The 21,944-nt window shown below is 42.2% G+C and overlaps 1 protein-coding gene across 7 annotated transcripts in view; it reads right to left on the bottom strand.

Moving 5' to 3' along the window:
• PAK5 (p21 (RAC1) activated kinase 5) overlaps positions 1–21,944 on the bottom strand; it is a 210,322-nt gene that overhangs the window by 79,524 nt on the left and 108,854 nt on the right. For 5 of the 7 annotated variants that reach the window (XM_075127251.1, XM_048842569.2, XM_048842568.2 and 2 more), the window contains exon 3: positions 5,208–5,289. The exons of the other annotated variants lie outside the window; for them this stretch is intronic. In XM_075127251.1, the coding sequence (XP_074983352.1) occupies positions 5,208–5,280 (73 nt within the window). In that variant the 5' untranslated portion in view covers positions 5,281–5,289. The remainder of the gene's footprint in view (positions 1–5,207; positions 5,290–21,944) is intronic. 7 annotated transcript variants of the gene reach the window in all.

The following is a 21,944-nucleotide window of genomic DNA, read 5'->3' as shown; positions in this document are numbered from 1 at the left end:
CTGGCCAAGTAACCAATATGTAATCACCCTTAAAGTTACAGGAGTGCTGATCCAGACCAAAGACACATGAAATAAGGGATAAAAAAACAAAAAAAGTCCTACCCACTATTCTGTGCCAGTATGAGATCATGGCTAAACTGAGCAGCACCTTAGAGACTAACAAATAAATTTGTTAGTATCTAATGTGCCACAAGTACTCCTTTTCTTTTAGCGAATACAGACTAACACAGCTGCTACTCTGCAACAATCCATACAACTGTAACATACATACTTGCATGAAATCATACAGTGTAGTTAATTGGATTACAGTAACTCCTGTAAGTTGTAGTTATGTTCCTGAAAAATGTGACTTTAAGTGAAACAATGTTAAGCGAATCCAATTTCCCCATAAGAATTAATGTAAATGTGTGTGTGGGAGGGTGAGGGGGTGGTTAGGTTCCAGGGAAATTTTTCACCAGACAAGAGATTACATTATATATATATATATATATATACACACACACACACACAGAGTATAAGTTTTAAACAAACAATTTAATACTGTACACAACAATGATGATTGTGAAGCTTGGTTGAGGTGGTGGAGTCAGATGGTGGAATATTTCCCAGGGAATGCCTTAGTGCTGAATGATGACCTAGCATTCGCCTGAGCCCTCAAGGGTTAACACACTGTTGTTAATGTAGCCTCACACTCTACAAGGCAGCACAAATGGAGGGAGGGGAGGCAGCATGGCAGACAGAGACAGAGACACACACCCTGTGTGTGTGTGAGAGAGAGAGATGAGCATTGCCCCTTTAAGTCTGCTGACGCCACTCTAAGTACTTTGCCTTTTTAAGGAGATCAGCCAGTTGAGATAGCAGCTGCTGCTAGCAAGCTCCCTCTGTCCTGAGCCCTGTCGTGCCCACCCCCAGCTCTATGGAGATGGGGTAAGCGGGGGACAGGAGCAGGGGGGAGGGGGACACCCTGACATTAGTACCCCTCTTCTCCCCCCTGCACAGCAAACAGGAGGCTCCTGGGAGCAGCTCCAAGGCAGAGGGCAGGAGCAGCACATGGCAGTGGGTGGAGGGACAGCAGAACTGCTGGCAATTGATAGCCTGCTGGGCGGCTGCTGCACAGGGAACTTAGGGGAGTGGGGAGCTGATGGGGGGGCTGCCGGTCCACCCTGCTTCCAAGCCCCCACCAGCTCGCTCCAACAGGCTGCTCTTCTTGCAAGCAGCGGACAAAGCAGGTGGCTGCCAAACGATGTTATAAGGGAGCATGGCGCAACTTTAAACGAGCATGTTGCCTAATTGATCAGCAACGTAACAACGTTAACCGGGACGACTTTAAGTGAGGAGTCACTGTATGTTTGGCTACGGTAATTTTGGTGCAACACACAGAGCTGGTTGTCCTATTGTTAAACCTGAAACCATGTTCTGCCAAGCAAATCAAACTAAGGCCATGTCTATACGTACAGTGCTGCAGTGGCCAGCTGAACCGAGACAGGTATGATGCTGTAGTATGCGTGGCGAAGACGCTCTATGCCGATGGGCGAGAACTTTGTTGGCATAAAAAAAAACCCCCACCAGAGAGCAGCAGAAGCTATGTTGGTAGGGGAAGCTCTCCTGCCGACATAGTGCTGTGCATATGAGCGCTCATGCCAGAGTAATTTAGGTTGCTTGGGCGTGTGTGTGTGTGTGTGTGTGTGTGTGTGTGTGTGTGTGTGGTTTATTCACACCCAAGCAACCTAAATTATGTTGGCATAAGCTGTCGTGCAGACATAACCATTGTTTGCTAATTTTGTTTCAAAGAAATCCTGCAGCTGAGATAAGGGCAGGGAAGAAAAGCAGTAAAAGGGTTCTGCATAGCTACTGGGTTTTGTGCACAGTGGTTTTTCTTCTTCCCCCAACCTTAAGAGTATTTTCCCCTCACTGTTTGAAACTGATGTCTATTTTTAATCAAATGCGTGTTCTCTACTGTGCACATACAATTAAAAAAAAATTTATAATGTCATGCTAAATTTTTAGCTTAAGTGAAAACCACCACAAATATTGGGGGTTGGGGGCAGGGGTGTGTGTGTCGGGGGGCGGGGGGGGGGGCGGGGGGAAGGGAGAAATCAAAGGAAATAGATGGACCATGTAAACATATGGGCCTGAATGAAAGCCTCTAAAGTCAGTGGAAAAATTCCCCTTGGACTTCAGTGGGCTTTGGATCACGCCCCACACATCACTCATTTTAGAAGGCAGATACAGTCCTCTGCAGTATGAAGGTATTATAGGTTCTCCTGAAGACCTTAAGAAGCCTGTCTTCAAAATGGCAGTAGATTCAAGCATGTCCACTGCCTTTTTAAAAAAAAGTCTGATATTTGTTTTGTCAAAAAAACCAAATAACACCACCCCTCCGGCAAGTGTGCTGTGCCACTGGGCAGGATTTGCAGCTATACTCTCCTGCCTACAGGCAGACAGCCCTTCAGCAGATTAGGTGATTATGGTTTTCTGTATCTCCATTTTCTGTGTCTCTGGTAGTGTTACCAGAGAAGGGGAATTCATGGATTCTAAGTCCAGAAGGGACCATTGTGATCATCTAGTCCAGGGGTTCTCAAACTGAGGGTCGGGACCCCTCAGGGGGTCACAAGGCTATTACAAGAGGGGTCGCAAGCTGTCAACCTCCACCCCAAACCCCGCTTGCCTCCAGCATTTATAATGGTGTTAAAATATAGTTAAAAGTGTGTTTCATTTATTGGGAGGGGGGGGGGTCGCACTCAGAGGCTTGTGATGTGAAAGGGGTCACCAGTAAAAAAGTTTGAGACCCACTGATCTAGTCAGACCTCCTGTAGCACACAGGCTAGACAGCTGCCCCCAAAATAATTCTTAGTGCATACCTTTTAGAAAAGCATCCAATCTTGATTTAAAAATGGTTACACTATGGCCCTTTGTAAATTGTTCCGCTGGTTAATCACCCTCATTCTCAAAAATGTATGCTTGCATGTGTCTAGCTCCAGCTTCCAGCCATTGGATCGTGTTATACCTTCCTCCGCTAGATTAGAAGAGCTGCACTTGTATGAGAAGCTGGCAGAGGGGATTACCAGAGAGAGAGAGAGAGACAGGAGAAGCCACATGAGGAGAATGGGAGTCTGAGATGAAAGCGGGCCCTAAATGCAAATATAGGAGGAAGAAGGATGAGGTTTGCAAGATGAGGGGATCTAGTGGAGGACTAAAAAAAGTGACCACCACTGGTTGATCTTGTCACATATCTGACTACAAGAGTGATCAGAAACCGAAAATAACTTTGACACAAGGGATAAGTTTCAAAGAAAATGGAATTGAATTCCCCAGGCTATAAGATAGTATGTAGGTGAATTTAGTGGTTAGGAGTGAGAAGCTGAGGAATGATTTCCCTTTCTGTAACACCCATGTTAGCCTTTATTTGTAAACTTCGGAAACAATATGCCGTAGCTCAGCCACAAGATGCAAGCTTGATGCAGGAATGACTGGGTGACGGACGTTCCTGGATGCAACAGGACCATTGTGTTTCCACTGCAGTGTAAAGCTGGCCACTGAGCGAGTGTGTTTAGTCCATGGGCTGCAACTATGGTCCATGGGCTGCAACAGCTGCACTGAGGTAGTCTATATCCTGTCTGGGAGTGAGGGGGTGGAGGAAGGGGAATTCTGCCCCTCTTAGCCCTGCAGAAATCCTCTGTGCTAAGCCCATTCTCAGACTTCACTCATGGGTCAAAGATGTGCCTCTAGATAATTCTTGGTAATGCCTGTGCATTGGTACAGCCGGACTCTGAAGCAATACCACCCCCTCACCTCAGAGGCTGCACACAGGCATAACTAATGTCCAATGGATAACTCAAAAACCTCAAGCTATTATGCCGTTTCCATGAACCGTCAGATGGAAAAACAGGACTACTAGGGGCAACATGGTCAAGAGTGGCCTCTGATTCAGATATCACGCAACTGTGACTTGAACAAGAGAAAGTAGGGGCTCTAATATGCCTTTAAGGCACAGCCACATATTGGGGCTGAGAGAGGGGGGCTCATCACTTCAGGGGGAGCTCTGGCAGAGTCACACCTCAAAAACAGGTAACCTGCCTCCCCGAGCTCCAGGTAATGCAGCCACCGTACCATCCTGGAAGAGGACGCAGCATTCTGCTTCACTCCACGCCTGGCCAGTGTGGAACTAGCTGCGGGGCAATTAGTGCTGACTGTGGCACTGATCTTACACACCATAAACACAGGGACTACTACTTTGCTCAGAACCTAGTTCAGGTGTGTAAGGAATGGGCATCCCTTGTGTCCTTCCCCAGACAAAATATCTGCACAGGAAAGCAGGCACACACACTGTCTAAGCCAGTAAAGCATCAGAACAATTATGATGAATGTAGGTCCCAAGTGTTCATTTGTTACCTAGAGGCAGATCTTGTTACTTCTTTGTAGACAATGGTTTTAGACCTCATTAATATTGTTTCTCTCAATTGCTTTTTGAGTACATTCTTAATTATACTATAGGCAGTGAATGTCCTGTTATTCCTTCATCTTTATGATACAGTTTCCTGTACTGCTATCCATTGAATAATCAATCATTGCAATTTAGGCAACAAATAACACATCCCTTATAAAAAGTTCTAGGCACCCTAGCAATTAATCAGATGGAGAATCACAAAATAACCATCCAGCAGCCAAAAAAAAAAAAAAATCAAAGGCAAATAATGAATTCAGCCAGCCAATATATTGCCATATTACAGAATTTTGTCATGCTAGCTATCTCCTATGCATGCAAATAGTCCCACAGGTGAGTAAACATTCATCCATGAGAATAAAAAGTTTGTCAAGCCTTACTCTTGAACTCAATTAAATTTTACCCCAACCTTTTTAAAGTGCCTAACTGACTAAGAGGCTAAGTCCCATACAGGTAAGTGCCTAACTCTAATTGACAGTCAATAGGACTTAGGAATCTAATAGTCTCTTTTGAAAGAGAGACTTAGGAAAAAAGATACATACAGACTGATTCACAGACCACACCAAATAAGCATGCAACATGCTTCATAAAAAACATCTTCTAATCTACCTTGTAGCAGCCTGATCATTTAAATATTTTGTCAAATTGGTCAGTTTCTCAAAAGACACTATATCTCTAAGCAATACAAGTAAGATACATTTAAACAATTACAAGCCATCTGAGACTTGTCATTGTCAGGGTGTTTTTTTAAACCACACAATACCTTGTTTATGGTTGAAAATGCCTTCATTCGCCACACCACAGCACAGCAGGGTGTTTCTTGATAGCTGGCCCATGAGAAATATCTAATAGAGATGCACAATGGAACAAATAAAAAAACCCAAAAGACAATAAGTGTTTGGAGAGAAATAGTAAAAGCTGGTACGGAATTACCAAACTGGGATGTATGTACTCCAGGGAACAATACTCATTCTTCTCACTGTAAACTACTCTTGTACAAGAGCCCATTTCCACATATCGCTTGACATGTTCTTCCTAATTTAGAAGGCTTGTGGCATTCAGTGGATTTTAATGCACAGTAATTTTGAACTGAGCCACCATAAGTAGTTTAAATGAACATATTGTAGGCACTCTATTATCTTTAAATATATATATTAAGTTACCTGCAGGTTCCCTGTCATTTATTGGTTGTCAAGGCGCTCCACATACTAAAAGAAACTAATGAGATTTAAATATTTGGTTTCTAATTTTTTTTAATAAAAAGTATCCTAAATTTTCAAATATGAATAGTGATTTTGAGTGCCCAATTTAAGACATTTAAAAAGGAGCTTGATTTTTCAGGCAGTGCTGAGCATCCTCCGCCGAATCATGATAAGTTGAGTACCTGAAATTTGGACACACCAAAATCACCAGTTATTTCTGAAAATAAGCCAAGGATGTTTTACTTACTGCTATATTATATTATATTACACTATAAAAATACATTACACTACAGGAGCTGAGAGAAGTCCCCATTTATTCAAATATTTTGAATTAGGAGAAAAATCCAGGCTGTTAGGAAGATGCAAAATTGTCAGGAATAAAGATGGTGGTGATTTATCAGGAGAAAGAAGATATGATACGGTTGGAATGCCTGAAGGGAATGACAAAGCCAGAGGTCTGAAAGATATTTTAATAATAGTTGCACAGGTATGAAATCATAAGTCTGTCAAGAGAGCAGACAAATTGTTTGGAAAGAAGTATTGCAATTTGATATATCAGCTCCCATCTTCTCTGTATTAAGGGCCAGATCTTCAACTGGAGTAAGTTGACATTGGCCTATTGAACTTAGTGTATCAATACCAATTTACATCAGCAGAGAATATGGCACTATGCATTTAGGATACCTTTAAAAATTAACGCTTTCATTTTAATCCACCTAAATCCATTTCACCTACACCTCACTTGCTGGTGGATAGAGACAGAGACAGCATTACAAGTGTGCCAGTGACCAGGCAGGTTGCAGATAACAGTTCAGTGTATATTTAATTTAATTCACAGGGAAGATCAAACAAACATTCTGCACATTACAGAGGTTATATTTAGAATTTCTTTTAGTGAGAAGAGTCCCGCCCCGCTTGTACGTGCATACAATTAAAGACAGAAGCAAAGTGGGTAAGCTGGAGCAGAAGTGTCACAGCTTGAGTTTGGCTCTCCGACCACCCACAGGGGGACTCCAGGAGCACAGGATACATTTGAAGACGTGTGTCGTGTGACTATGCATCCCTAACAAGCAGGATGTGGAAGAGTGGTTTTACAGGTAAGAGACAGGGACCAAAAGAGATGCCGGTTTAGTTTCTGGCTCTGCCACCAACTCCCTAATGTGAACTTGGGCAAGTCATTTAATCTTTGTGCCTCGGTTCCCCCATCTGTGAAATGGGAATGATGCTACTTCTTCCCCTACTCCCCCACCTTTATTCATCTATTTAGACAGTAAATTCTTTGGTACAGGGACTAGATATTTGTATAACACCTAGAACAATGGGGAGCGGATCTAAGCTGCAGCTTTCTGGCACCATGATAAACAAACAACAGTGCAGATTAGTCATGGCAGGAGAATAAGCAGTCCTCTCAAATGTTGAAGTGGGTGCTATGGCCAACCACAATATCAGCACACAGTTAACAGCACTTCTGTGACAATAGTACAAACCTATTGTGGGTGCCAAACATCTTTTGATGATCTGGGCTATACAACAATACATACTGCATATATCTTAAAGTGTGGTTTCAGAGTAACAGCCGTGTTAGTCTGTATTCGCAAAAAGAAAAGGAGTACTTGTGGCACCTTAGAGCTGTAGCTCACGAAAGCTTATGCTCAAATAAATTGGTTAGTCTCTAAGGTGCCACAAGTCCTCCTTATCTTAATGTGTGTAATACTACTCATACAGAAAGGTAATCTCAGCCTTCGTGGAAAAGGGATTGCCTTCATTTTTCACTTTTTAGGATGGTCTATGTTATGTTGGCTATCGAGAACCTATTCTCTGGTCTCCGCCCATTTTTGGAGTACACTTTCCATTAAGACAACTTTTATAGGTAACTATTGATAATCAGTGATTAATAGACGCGTTTTCTAAGAAATCAGAAATTAATAGACATGCTTTCTAAGAAATTACGGCAATCTGTATTAGATATTGTAGGGTTGCTATAAGCACAAAAGTTCATTTGCATTCCAGTCAAAGGGCTTTGCAGAAGGTGGCTGCACATTTAATCATTTTAAAAAATTAACCCCACCCAAAATATTATAAATTAACCCTAAGAAATGTGGTGATAGTTATAGAAAGATATTAAACCTTTTTACAGGTTTATCATCTTAATTGAAGGTAGCCGTGTAGCACGGCACAGTGTACCTACTAAAGTATGCCTGGAAGAAAAACATTTGTAAACTCTACAGTGAAGTGCAGATGCTTACATCAAATTGTTACTACTTAGATATTTCTCTCTATTGCTCTGTAAGAGCATTTGGAAAGTCAATTATCCTCTCTTTCCTTACTATATATTGTCAAGCAATATAATGGTTCTTCCTGAAGTGTTTCCTAGAGCTCATTCTTTCATCCAACTACTCCAGAAAACTTCCCACAATCTTTTGTGAAGAACACTGAATTATTATAAAATACTGTTCACTTAAACCTTCCCATTAGGACATTCAGTGATCACGGAAACTCAGAAAAGTCTTAGTGCCATGGCACGCAAATATTTTAGGGCTAAATGAGATGTGTCTCCTATACGTTGGATTTTTAAAACACCATTTGTCATTCTGACTAATGGGTATTACTCATCCTTGATTTAACTGCTTGGTATTGATGCGAGTAAGTTTTGATAAAAGTAAGCTTTTTGGAGAAATCCAGATCTTTCACCCTACTGCAGTGACTGCTCTTTCTAGGAGACTTCTGTAGCCATCAAAAAAATGCCAAGAACAAGCAACATGATCTGACACAGAGTTAACAAGAACTAGATTGGATGTTAGTAATGGGAAATTACATTTTCATCTCTCTAAAATCAGTAGCCATTGAAAACTCTCACAGTTGATGTTTATTCAATGACCTATATGAAACAGCTTTTGGTCTCAATCCAGTGGACAGGTGTCTGCATCCCAGAATGCCTCAATGACACTTGAAAACAAGGCCATGGATTAAAATTCACATGGAGGCGGATCTACTTTTCCCACCTAGAATGGTCCCTCAGAAGAAGCATTCCGTCAGTGAGTTGTAAGACACCTTGCTGTGCCTAACTTTTTTCTGTCTTTGGGAACAGCATGTTCTACCTGAACGGTACAATTAGATTTTTCTGGAATGAGGCAAAGGGACACTTTGGGCCTGCAAAACAACAAACAAACAAACAACCCCCAAAACAAAACAAAAAACCAAAACAAACAAACAAACAAACAAACAAAAACGAGGGGAGTTGACAAGACAAAGCTCTCAGCTTTGAACAGATGAGATGAGATGGTTACCAGGAAAATCGATTTAAAAAGTAACCAAAGTAGCTGCTGAACAACCAAATCCAGAGTTAATACAGCTTTGAAATTTTCAGGGAAACTGTCAAAATGTCAGTACATCCCTGGGTATGATCTTTATGGTTGACCGAGCTAGCTGTATTCCCTCCGGGGAATCCTTGGACTTCGCTGAATTACAATTTTGCAGAGAATGTCTAGAGGGAGGTACCTGGGGCCTTTTGGGTTGTGCGTATGTTGGCTTGGAAGGATTTGATTTCTATTGGTGAAATAAACATTTATCAAATGCACACAAACTGAGGGAAAAATATTTGCATTGATAAAAGAAATTTACAGACAGGCAAAGTGAGAAAAATGCTGCTTAAGAACTTAGTTTGAGTTAAGGATATGTATATAGCATATTTTGATGTGGTGTTCATAGATTCATAGATATTTAGGTCAGAAGGGACCATTATGATCATCCAGTCCGACCTCCTGCACAACGCAGGCCACAGAATTTCACCCACCACTCCTGCAAAAAACCTCACACCTATATCTGTGCTATTGAAGTCCTCAAATCGTAGTTTAAAGACTTCAAGGAGCAGAGAATCCTCCAGCAAGTGACCCGTGCCCCATGCTACAGAGGAAGGTGAAAAACCTCCAGGGCCTCTTCCAATCTGCCCTGGAGGAAAATTCCTTCCCGATCCCAAATATGGCAATCAGCTAAACCCTGAGCATATGGGCAAGATTCATCAGCCAGATACTACAGAAAATTCTTTCCTGGGTAACTCGGATCCCACCCCATCTAATATCCCATCACAGGCCATTGGGTCTATTTACCATGAATATTTAATTACCAAAACCATGTTATCCCATCATACCATCTCCTCCATAAACTTATCAAGTTTAATCTTAAAGCCAGATAGATCTTTTGCCCCCACTGCTTCCCTTGGAAGGCTATTCCAAAACTTCACCCCTCTGATGGTTAGAAACCTTCGTCTAATTTCTAGTCTAAATTTCCTGGTGGCCAGTTTATATCCATTTGTTCTTGTGTCCACATTGGTACTGAGCTTAAATAATTCCAAAATTGACAATTTGTTTTTTACTTATTATAATCACTTTAAATTCTTGAATCTCAACATCAATAATGGTTTGACTTGCCCCCCATAATTTTGCACAACTGAACATTTCAACCTATTATTGGAAAATACACAAAAAAACAAACATCAATAGTAATCTCTCTCTCCCCCACTCTCCCCAACGTAATTCTGCCAAGCCTAAAAATATAACTTCAGAGGAAACTCTGTAAAGCAGTGTGCAAAGGCAGGTAAAATCCTCTCCAGTAGTTTGAGAACCCTTATTTTTTTTGATGGGGAGGAAATATTGCACTTCAGAGAGGTTGTGTTCTCTTCATATCTTTAATGGGAACTACATGCACTTTTGCCTCAGAAATCTCTGGCCAAGATGAAGGGTCTTTTACTGTCTTTTGCCCTGAAAGAATTCAGACCTAACTATGTCAACGTGTGTCAAAGGAAGGCCTCAAACATGCTTGCCCATGACAATGGAGTGCCAGACTGGTATAAGAACAGGAATAAATAGAATAGAAACCTTGTCTCTAATGGAAAACCCCCACTATAAACAGAGGGGGGGTAGTTCTAGATGTCAAAAGCTTCACTTACCTCTTGAGTGGCCTCTAATTCTAGACTGGTAGCTGCCTGCACGATGGCCATATTCTAAATACTGTAGCTAGACCTCAGGGCTCTGACAGGCATGTATCCCTTGATTCAGAGTATTCAATTCAGATTCCTCCTAAGGAAAGGATTCCGGCTGCAGCAGTGATCATCTGCACAGTGAAGCATGGGTGCCCTTCTTTTGCGCCGGTTTTTTTCACCACATGTGATTGCTTTTGTGCGAACGATACAAAATATCATAGTTTCTGCTAGTGTTCCTGTCCCTCCCTGAAGCACGGATTGCAGCTGCAAAACATATGGCCCTGATAAAAAAAAACAAAAAACCCAAAACAAAATCCATCTTTGTGTGATTCTTACCCCTTGCTGGTCAGCTGAGCTAACCAAGTTCCAACCCAGCACTTGAGAATTAGTGTACTGAGGGGGACAACATTTTTTTATCATCCCATTTGTGTTTTTAACTGTATGTATTCTTTCACCACTACTACCACCACATCGATTCCTTGGGGAAGAAGAGAATATGTAGTTCTTTAAGGAACGTTTTCCTATTAAGTCACCAATACTGAATGATTGCAGATGATGGTTAGTAAGTGAAGTGGACCCAATATAAATAGATTTTAGGGCCCAAAATTACAGGTGGGTACCATATATTTCCGATTTGAGAAGATGCTATGCTGGGGAATTCCCCTCCTCCCCAAAACATCAGAAATGGCCCCAACTAGAGATGGGATGCTGGATAGGGTGGGCCAGTGCTCGGAGGTAGCATTGAGCATCTTCTCTCTCATGTACTTTGCTGGCTGGTTCTTGCTCAGAGTCTAATGGATCGCCATATGTGGCATCAAGAAACAATTCGCCCACCCCATCACCACAGTGGGTGAGCATTTCACAACCTTTACATTTATTTATCCTCAACACCCTCCACGAGGTAGGGTAATGTGGTTATCCCCACTTTACAGATGGGGAATAGAGGCACAAAGAAGCTAAGTGACTTGCTCCAGGTCTCAAAGTCTGTGGCAGAGCAGGGAATTGAATCCAAGTCTCCCAAGTCCTCGGCTTAACGCCCTAATCACTAGACCATGCTTCCTATTATTTAAGGAGTACTGCAGTGCCTACAGTCCCCCACTAAGATGAAGGCTACACAGTGCAAGACCCTATACAAACACAGTGAGACACGGCTGGTCTTGGAGAGTTACAGTTCAGATAACAGAGACAGGAGAAAGGATCGAGGTGGGGGCAAGAGCAGCAGAGGGGAAGTGATGCAGCAGGTGAGTGACAGAACTGGGAACAGAACCCAGACCGCCTTGCTCAAGCAGCCAGCCTGCTCAGACAATTCTGTGCTTTGGGAGGGGTCACTTTAACATCCTTCAAGTGATCTTCCATTGTTATCAGTCTGGCGGCAAAAGTTCATTTAAAACCATCACAAACTGGTGGCGAACAAAGAAACTGATGGGGAAGATATGTAATTAAACACACAAATATACTGTATTTATGTCAGGAAATTTCACCACTGTATTATAGACCTCTTCTGATTTGAGTGCGGTTTTACAAGCATGAGTTTGGGAGGGCTGCATTACTCAATGCGAGGCATTTCAAACCAGTGGTGATAAAACCTCTGCAGTACCAGCCTGTTGTTCTCTATATGCCATGATGTCACAGAACAGCTATTATTCTATTATTTTACTGAGATTTTACAAAGTGTTATTGGGATTACTTGTCACAGCTCTCCTGTAAAACCTAACAACTCACTTAGCATAGGTCCTCTGTACAGTGCTCATGGCCTGGTGTAAAGTGTTGACCGTGAACTAAAATAGCTCCTTTCCACCTAACAATAGCTGATTTTAAGGTCAGTATTTCAGGTCTCTTCAGGGCTAGAAGGAAATTTATGTCTTCTAGGAAGCTGGCAATCTGCCCTTTCCAATGGTTTGAAGCTTGTTTTTGGCTCCTCAGGGTTGTGAGACACTGAACCTTAAACCTACTGCTAGTGCAGAACTTAATATCATCCAACCCAGGCCTCAGGCTCTGTTTGTCACTTTGAGCATGGGAAATAGGGAACATTCTTCTGCTAAGTTGCTTAAAATTTAAAATAGAGGATGGTTTGAAGCTACTTGTTGGAGATTTGGAATGTGTACAAGTAAACGGAATAACTGAAGAGCAAATCCCATTAACTCCACCACCGATGGGCACAGAAGGTCTGACAGACAGTGGAAGTGGAGCAGGTGACTGAACTGGAGTGGAGCTTCATGGGACTCCATTCCCACCAGCATTGAAAGAGGTTTTGGGGATGAGGTTAGGGAAGGGCTGGGGAATCCCTAATTACACAAACCCAACTGCTAAACTCCTGTGGGCAGGGGGTGGATAGGGGGAGAACAGAGAGGGGAGCAGACGTGACATGTTGTTTGCCCCATGGAGGGAGCAGCCCTTTCATATGGCAAGCAGGAGGAGTACCAAGCTGTCAGAATCAGTTCTGAGTTCAGAAACAATGAAAATCCCAAAGCTGCAGATAATAGTGCTTGGTTTGTTCTCCTCCCACCCACCCCTCCCACCACAAGGTTACTTATTATTCCATCACTTGCAAAACAAGGAAATTTAGTACAGCATCAGCAATTTCAGACAACAATGTCACATAAATCAAACAGTATAATAGTGGTCTGTGCTGGCAAATGATACTTGGGTTGATGTGTACTGATAAACAGGAAACATTTGATTCACCAGCATAGTGTTTTTCATAAAACAAAGCCATTCAATAGATACAATTCTGACTTTATCTTAAGAGAAAAGCCAAAAAACAGAAACAAGAAAACTCCACCATTCTAGACTGCAGAGGCAGCAAGACGAGGAATTTGAGATTCTCAAAACAAACAAACAATGTCCTTCCCCCATAGATCCCCTGCATTTGGGAGATCTCCACCCATGCTAGATCTGCAGAGGATCATTTCTAGGGAACCTCACCTAGTTTCCTGCTTCACTGGCCACTTAAAGGGCTTGTCTTCACTATGGGGGTAAGTCGACCTAAGTTACACTACACCAACTACTCAAGATTGGTTAGTCTCTAAGGTGCCACAAGTACTCCTTTCCTTTTTTATTCCAGTTATGTGAATACCATAGCTGAAGTCAATGTAGCTTAGGTCAATTTACCCCGGTGTCTTCACTGCGTTGACTGGAGACGCTCTCCGGTCGACTTCCCTTACTCTTGGGGAGCTGGAGAACCGGGGTCAACCGGAGAGTGCTCTGCTGTCGACTTAACAGGTTTTCAGTAGATTGCAGCAGCATTGATCTCCCTGTAGTGAAGACCAGCCTGTAGTAACCTACATCAGGTGCCCCACTTATAAAATTCTCCTGGGAGCAATCAAATTTTAGATGATTTCATGACGAAGACAGGGAATTGCCCTTTTAACAAACATGATAGCTCTTGTCCCAAGCCAAATTTATCTTTTCTCTGGAACTTCAGACAACTATGTAGTCAAACAAAGGACCCATTTCACATGACATGCATGAACAATGTACATGTTGATCCTGTTACTCTCCTGGGCAGAAATCTTTGCAATAGCAAAATGCTGCCTAATTCCCCTCCCCTGCCCAATTCTGATAATATAAATACATGTGGGTTAAAGCTGAGCTAACAAACCCACAGCTAGGAAGTAATTAATTAAGATGAAGGTAGACGGGTAAAAGGTAAAACACCAGGAGCTAATCAGTGACAAAAGCCATCTCCCCACTTTCTTAAAACAATCATGATGTGAACAATACCAAAGTACCTTTGGTTTTTGTCTAAAAACACCTTTAAAAGTAAAAGTGAAAATTCTGAATATTGGTAAAGATTAGGGCTGTCAAGTGATTAAAAAAATTAATCGCGATTAATCACACAATTAATTGCACTGTTAAACAATAGAATACCATTTATTTAAATATTTTTGGACGTTTTCAAATATATTGATTTCAATTACAACAGAATACAAAGTGTACAGTGCTCACTTTATTTTTTGATTATAAACATTTGCACTGTAAAAACAATAGTTTTTCAATTCACCTAATACAAGTACTGTAATGCAATCTCTTTATCATGAAAGTTGAATTTACAAATGTAGATGTACAAAAAACTCTGCATTCAAAAATAAAACAATGTAAAACTTTAGAGCCTACAAGTCCAATCAGTCCTACTTCTTTGTTCAGCCAATTACTCAGACAAACAAGTTTGTTTACATTTGTAGAAGATAATGCTGCCCACTTCTTGCTTACAATGTCACTGAAAGTGAGAACAGGCATTCGCATGGCAGTGTTGTAGCTAGTGTCACAAGGTATTTATATGTCAGATGCACTAAAGATTCATATGTCCCTTCATGTTTCAACCACCCTTCCAGGGGACACGCGTCCATGCTGATTATGGGTTCTGCTTGATAAGCATCCAAAGCTGTGTTGACCAACGCATGTTCATTTTCATCATCATGAGACAGATGCCATCAGCAGAAGGTTGATTTTCTTTTTTGGTGGTTTGGGTTCTGTGGTTTCTGCATCAGAGTGTTGCTCTTTTAAGACTTCTGAAAGCATGCTCTACACCTCATCCCTCTCAGATTTTGGAAGGCACTTCAGATTCTTAAACCTTGGGTAAAGTGCTGTAGCTATCTTTAGAAATTTCATATTGCTATCTTCTTTGCATTTTTTTAAAATTTGCAGTGAAAGTGTTCTTAAAATGAACAACATGAGCTGGGTCATCATCCAAGACTGCTAGAACATGAAAATATAGCAGAATGAGGGTAAAACAGAGTAGGAGTCATGCAATTCTCCCCCAAGGAGTTAAGTCACAAATTTAATTAACGCATTATTTTTTTGAACAAGTGTCATCAGCTTGGAAGCATGTCCTCTGGAACGATGGCCGAAGCATGAAGAGGCATATAAATCTTTAATGCATCTGGCAAATAAATATCTTGCGACACCAGCTAGAACAGTGCCATGTGAGTGCCTGTTTTCACTTTCAGGTTACATTGTAATTAAGAAGTGGGCAGCATTATCTCCCGTAAATGTAAACAAACTTATTTCTCTTAGCAATAGGCTGACCAAGTAGGACTGGGTGGACACGTAGCCTCTAAAGTTTTACATTGTTTTGTTTTTGAGTGTAGTTATGTAACAAAAAACCCCTACATTTGTAAGCTGCACTTTCATGAGAAAGAGATTGCACTACAGTACTTGTATGAGGTGAACTGAAAAATACTATTCCTTTTGTTTATCATTTTTGCAGTGGAAATATTTGTAATCAAAAATATAAAGTGAGCACTGTACACTTTGTATTCTGCGTTGTAATCGAACTAGATATATTTGAAAATGTAGAAAAACATCCAAAATATTTAATAAATTTCAGTTAGTATTCTACTGATTAACAGAGCAATTAATCGTGATTATTTTTTTTTTTAGTTAATCGCAATTAATCGACAGCCCTAGTAAAGATACAAACGAATCACTGCCGGACATTACCATTTGTGAGCTACAAAACTTTGGACCCCATCCTATAAATCCTTCCCCACTGGAAGTCAGTGGGATTGTTTGTAGGAGTAAAGATTCCTCATGCAAATGAAGTTCTGCAGGATTTGTGTTTGTATAGCACTTAGCACAGTAGGGACTTGGTCTGTGATTGGGGACCCTAGATGTTGCTGTAATAATCAGGCCTTTTTTTTAATATATAAGTGATCTTTATAGCTCAATCTCATTTTCTTGGTGCTAGTGATAAAGCTGAGAAAATAAAATAAAGACCCTGATCCTGCACTTCAGTATGTGCTTAGCCTTAAGCACATGCTGTCCTGTATCAGGGCCTGTGAATAATGTTCACCACCATGATGTTAAGTCAGATATATGTACACTGCACACACACGGTGTAAGGGACTAATAGCCAGCAACATTCTGAAAGTTAAAGGTGGTGTTTAAAGATAGCGGAGGAGGTTATTAGAAGTTTCTGCACTGCTTTAGGGTGGTTATGTTACCAGAACTCAGCTTCAGCTCTGTTTACAGATCAGAAATAAGCAGAATTGTTACCAGTTAGTTTTGGGCCTAATCTAAAGTCTACTCAAATCCATGAGAGTTTTCTCATCCAGTTCAGCGGATTTTGGATCAGGGCCATTGAGGGTCTTGTCTGAAGGCAGTGGCAAAATTCTCTTTAATTTGGAGTTCTGTACTTTGACCGTTGTGAAGGCTTCACAGTTCAGTCCCTGAGGGAGGGGGATAAGCAACTAGTGTGCTCGGTGGAGGCTCCATTAACCTCCTATCAATGAACATTCCTGGCACTTTTCCCCTTCACCCCATCTCACAAAAGGAGGGGGAAGTCACAAGCTTCATACAACACCAGTAGGACCTTGACAGGTTAGACAGCTGTGTGATTACTGCCTGTTGTATCACTTGGCAGCTATTACTGCAGTGTTGCTGCCCTTCCAGCTCCTTATGGGGGAGTTTTGGCCAGTGGATCTGCACAGTCACAGACCAAGTGGCTTTGCCCTTGCTCCTCCCCTTGCTCCCACACACAGAGGCCAGTTGTCTACCTTGCCGTGGACAGATCCTCACTACTACACATAGGGTGACCAGTCAGCAAGTGTGAAAAATCGGGACTGGGGGTGTGTATGCGGGTAAACAGGAGCCTATATAAGAAAAAGACCCCGAAATCAGGACTGTCTCTATACAATTGGGACATCTGGTCACCCTAACTACACAGCCTCTGTGGCCTGCCCCTTAAGATGCAACAATACACCAGTTCTACCCTCGCTCTCGAGACCTCACATAGCCACACGAGTTCAGGCAGAACTGGCTCCCAACTGTTTAAAGAAGTGGAAAGCTAACACAGAGCCCTTCCTGACAAAGATGTTCTGCTGATCATTTAGTGTCAAGGCCGTCCCTAGTTATTCTGGGGCCCTACGCAGTCCCGCTGCAGGGCAGGGCTCTGCGGGGTGGGAGCAGGGGGGCTGGCTTGGGGGGCAGGAGGGAACCACCCCGCAGCACTCACCAGCTGCGCGGCTGGGGCCGGGTTGCTGCACTTCCCGCCTCCGGTGAGTGCAGCCCCAGCCCTGCTGCAGAGCTTAGGGGAGTAGGGGCGGGGGCCTGGGGAAGAGCCGGAGCAGGGGCTGGAGCAGCATGCAGCAATATCCTGGTGCCCTACACAGCTGCATATTTTGCGTATGGGTAAGGACGGCCCTATTTCATGTAATCAGCTCCGCATAACTCAGCGGCTGAGTTCATTACAGGCACATCACATGCTGTTAGCCTGCCAATGTCCACTAAATTAGTAAACCCAAATACAATGGGGCTAGATTCTGCCTTCACTTACACCCGGTGCAACCCCACTGGACTTTTCAAGGTGTCCAATAGCTGGTCTTAATTTTAGCAAGACTGGCAGCAGCTACATGCTCTTTTAAATTATGTCCAGCTTCTTCATGATGAAAGCAGCAATGAGCCCTGCATGGCTTTTCACGTGATTATACAAAGCATGCTGTACTTTATAATACTTACTCAAGTGTCTCTACTTTAGTAGTTCTAATAATACAGTTCACTGCCTTCAGCATACTTTTTCTCTTTAGTATGCATCAGCTGAAGGCTTTAGACCAAAGTAATATCTCCTCTCATGTGTTTATTAACTGCAGTCTGTACCGGAAAGACCTGAATCACAGGCCGCAGTAAAGCCCAGGGGCTCAGTTCTCCCACACAGGATAGGACAGAAGTAATCAAATTGAAGTGAGTGGAAGTTACTCATTCTGCTTGGGGAGAGTCAGGTTCTGAATATTTAGGATCAGCCATTTAGGATGAAACTGTCAAGTCGACCTACCCTTTGTATAGTGTCATTTAAAACTCAGTCATTCAATAAATTAACTCATTTGTTAGAGCCAAAACACAGACAATACGACAGTTACAAAGGAATGGAACAAGGGGTATTTGGTCCATAGTGGTAATTTGCTTCCTATACAGGAACTGATTTATTGGCCCGTGCCTCCTTCATAACATTATGAAAAAAGCTCTTATCTATTGGACATGCAGGGGCAAAATTTTGCTCCTATTTACAATCCATGCAGCCCCAATGAGAGCAGAGTTAAGCTTCTACTGTAATACTGCTCTCTCTCATACTTCTCCTGCCACTTATCTTCAAGTCAGCAACAACTTCCGCTTCAGAGGCATTGCCGAGTGTGCTGCTCGTGCCCAAGGCGCTAATTCATCAGCAGCGTTGATGTGAATGTTATCAGCTAGGTCATTCCAGTGACTCAATTGCTTTTAGAATGGCTGGATCCAACCCACATTGGACTTCAGAGGGCGCCAAAATTGGCCCCAGGACTTGATTGCTCTCACCTAGAGCCTCTGGAGGGGGGGGAAAAAACAAAAAACTCTTTCCTTTTGTTGCTTTTAAAATGAAAACAATCCCCATTTGTATGTATTTGCTGTAATCACGTACCGAAACATATATACATGTAACAGGCTATTTAAAATGGATGTTCATACTTTAACTTTGTAATAATTATAGAAAACCTAGTAGAGAAAGCTTAAGGGGCTATTCTTTTGTAATAAGACTAGCTAAATGAAAAGGGTCATCAGTGAAACACTGTACCTGCTTAAGCGTCTGATTTACATAACTAGTGTTTGCACACAGCACTTTTACATGTTTAAAGTGCCAAGTATTATGTGGTAAGGATAATAAGCAATTGGACAATAAGAAAATTCAGAAAAACTGGAGTGCTCACTACATACATTGGATCCATTTTAGCACCACATGGCATTCTAAACATATGCCGGAGTTGTCACTCAATTAAAATTGGGAGGAGAAATTCTCACTGAGAATAAGCATTTGTAAAAACTATCACATGACATGATTGTTCTCAGCTTCCTCTGTTTGCTGCCAGTACCTCCAATCTTGAAAAGGAAAATCAAGTCTCAGCAATTTTATTCCCTTACTCAACCTATTGTAAACCCTAACAAAGGCGGACTTGCAGGCTGTTTGTTGTGAACTGGTAGTACACATTCAAAGTTTAAAAAAAAAAAGGAGAGCATTAAGATTGATATTTCTAATTTGGAAGCCCAAAGAGCGAGTGTCTGTAAATAAAGTCTTCCTTAACTACGAATATATGTATTGTTTTGTGTTAAACAATGGTACATTCAGAGACGAAGTATTCAGTATGCAACAAACTATTTTTATGTCAAATCAATTAGCAGCTATTTTCTCATTTAGAGAGACAAAATTACATTACATACAAATGATCAGAACGCCGGTATTTGAAATGGTCGACTAAACTGCTACAGGAAACAAGATATTTTCTCTTTAGCTTGCTGATAGTAAATGTAATAGATGCCAATGGAAAGCTGAGGCAAATGCTCTGCACACTTGGTAATTAGAGCAAAGAATTGGATCGCAGGGAAAAAATCCCAAACAAACAATGATCTTTGACACCCTGTTGGAGTCAAACTTAAACTCTCCAGTTTTTAAGGGAACATAATAGTATCTACTTTCTTTGTGTCCATTTCACAGGAGCAAAAGAGAGTCAAGAAGCCATGCAGATGTTCTACTCTGCACATTCTACCATCTTCCTGCCCAAGTCTCTCTATTTATCCAAGGTGATTGTGTCTCATGGCTTCTACCACCAGTTTGCCACCTTAGATCTCCCCATAAGAACTACTTCAGCCCCTGCCCTTCTCTTTAGCTTGAAGTCAGTGAAAACCTAAGCAAGATGACATCAATTTCCCACTCCCCTTACTACTACCTGTCACTTTTTCCACCTCCCCAGTCTTGCAGGGACCAAACTCTCACCTAGTCTCTACTTCTAATCCCTCTACCACACCCCTTGACCATAGGCCCCTGCATCCTCAGATACCAGAATCTTTGATCCCACCTGTCCCTCCAATTATTGCCCCATCTCCTTTCACCTCTTACCACACTGAATGGGCCACTGAGCGCTAAGTTCCTCTTATCTCCATCCTGGATCCTCTCATCTGGCTTGTGCTCCCCCCACTCCACTGAAGCTGCTCTTAACAGCAGAAAGAAACTCTTCCTGGCTACAGCTCTGTACCACACTTCATCTGCCTCATCCTCGCCACTGCTTTTTTCCCCTCTGACATCTCATCTTCTCCTTGTCTTTCAAGGTACCACCCTCCTAGTTCTCAGATCTCTGTCCACTTTCAGTGTCTCCTCCTCCCTTTGAGCACTTTCTCTTCCCCCTCTTTCTCTGGGATGATCTCGCCTGAGCTCCTTTGGGGCAAGGTCTGCCATTTGCTACACATGTGTATAGTGACATGTACGATGCGCCCCTAACCTGGTTGAGGTAGTAGGGCAGACAGCGATTGATCCAACGCACCATGCAAGTGGTGTGAATGGCGCTGTTACTAACATAGCCCATTCATTAGGGCAGCAGCTATAAAGATGGGGAGATGGGTTGCAGGCTCACTTCTTGCCTGAAGTTGCTGGATGGATTTTGCCATTTTATTCCCCGCCCCTCACGTTAGCTGCATAGAGCCCAATTACTCAGGCTTGATATGAGCTGAGTGAATGTCACCTTTCATGAATTAAGATCTTCCATGTGGGATCACGTGCCATTGTATTTATCTCAGTTTCTTTTTTTGCCATTAGATAATTTAACCCAGTGTTTCCCAGAGTATGGGGTGGGTCTCCTTGGGGAGCAGGCCTGAAGGATTAACCCAGTGGATACTGCAGACAAGCCTCAATTGTTCTCCAGAGTCTCAGCTTTTATTAAGGAGAGTCTCAAGCTGTTATGGTCACAAAGAAAATCTTCAAAATCTGAAGGCAATGTAACTGCTGCAGATAATCCTTCCGAATCTGCTGGGAGCTTGAAATGCCGAGAGTTTGAAATGTTAGCTCCGTGGTTTGAACTTCCCCATTCATTTCACTGGATTTCTCAGATGCCAGTGATACTTTAAGTCAGTGCTGTTAGCTACATGCTTTGCTGGGTGATGAAATGAGAGGAAAGGAAGTTTCATATTATGATGAGCTATGCCAGCATTTCCCAGACCAAGCGAGTGTGAATGCCTGGAGGATGACTTGCTGGGGAGTGTGAAAGGTATATAGGCCTTTTCTGACAGATGGCAGGGTTTCAAGGGAAGTGCAATTGATTTTCATTTCTCTGCAGGCTCAGCTTTCAAAAAGTTTCTCTCAAACTGGCTTAACCAATGGTTGTAGGAAGGTGGTGTTTCAGTATACTATTCCTACCATTGAATAGGTTTTAAATGCTTTTAATCCCCATCCACAGTTTTCCAGGAAAGATTAACAGAACCTTGGACTCCCGAAAGTTAATATGATGGTTCTCAGGGTACCCGGGACTGAGAATCACCTTGGTTCTCTCCCCTCTTTCCAGTGAGAAGTCTTGTCTGTGCTTAGATA

The sequence above is a fragment of the Caretta caretta genome, chromosome 3, assembly GCF_965140235.1.
Source record: "Caretta caretta isolate rCarCar2 chromosome 3, rCarCar1.hap1, whole genome shotgun sequence".
NCBI lineage: Eukaryota > Metazoa > Chordata > Testudines > Cheloniidae > Caretta > Caretta caretta.
Note: the sequence above shows the minus strand (reverse complement) of the source record. Positions and strands in the feature narration are given on the sequence as shown.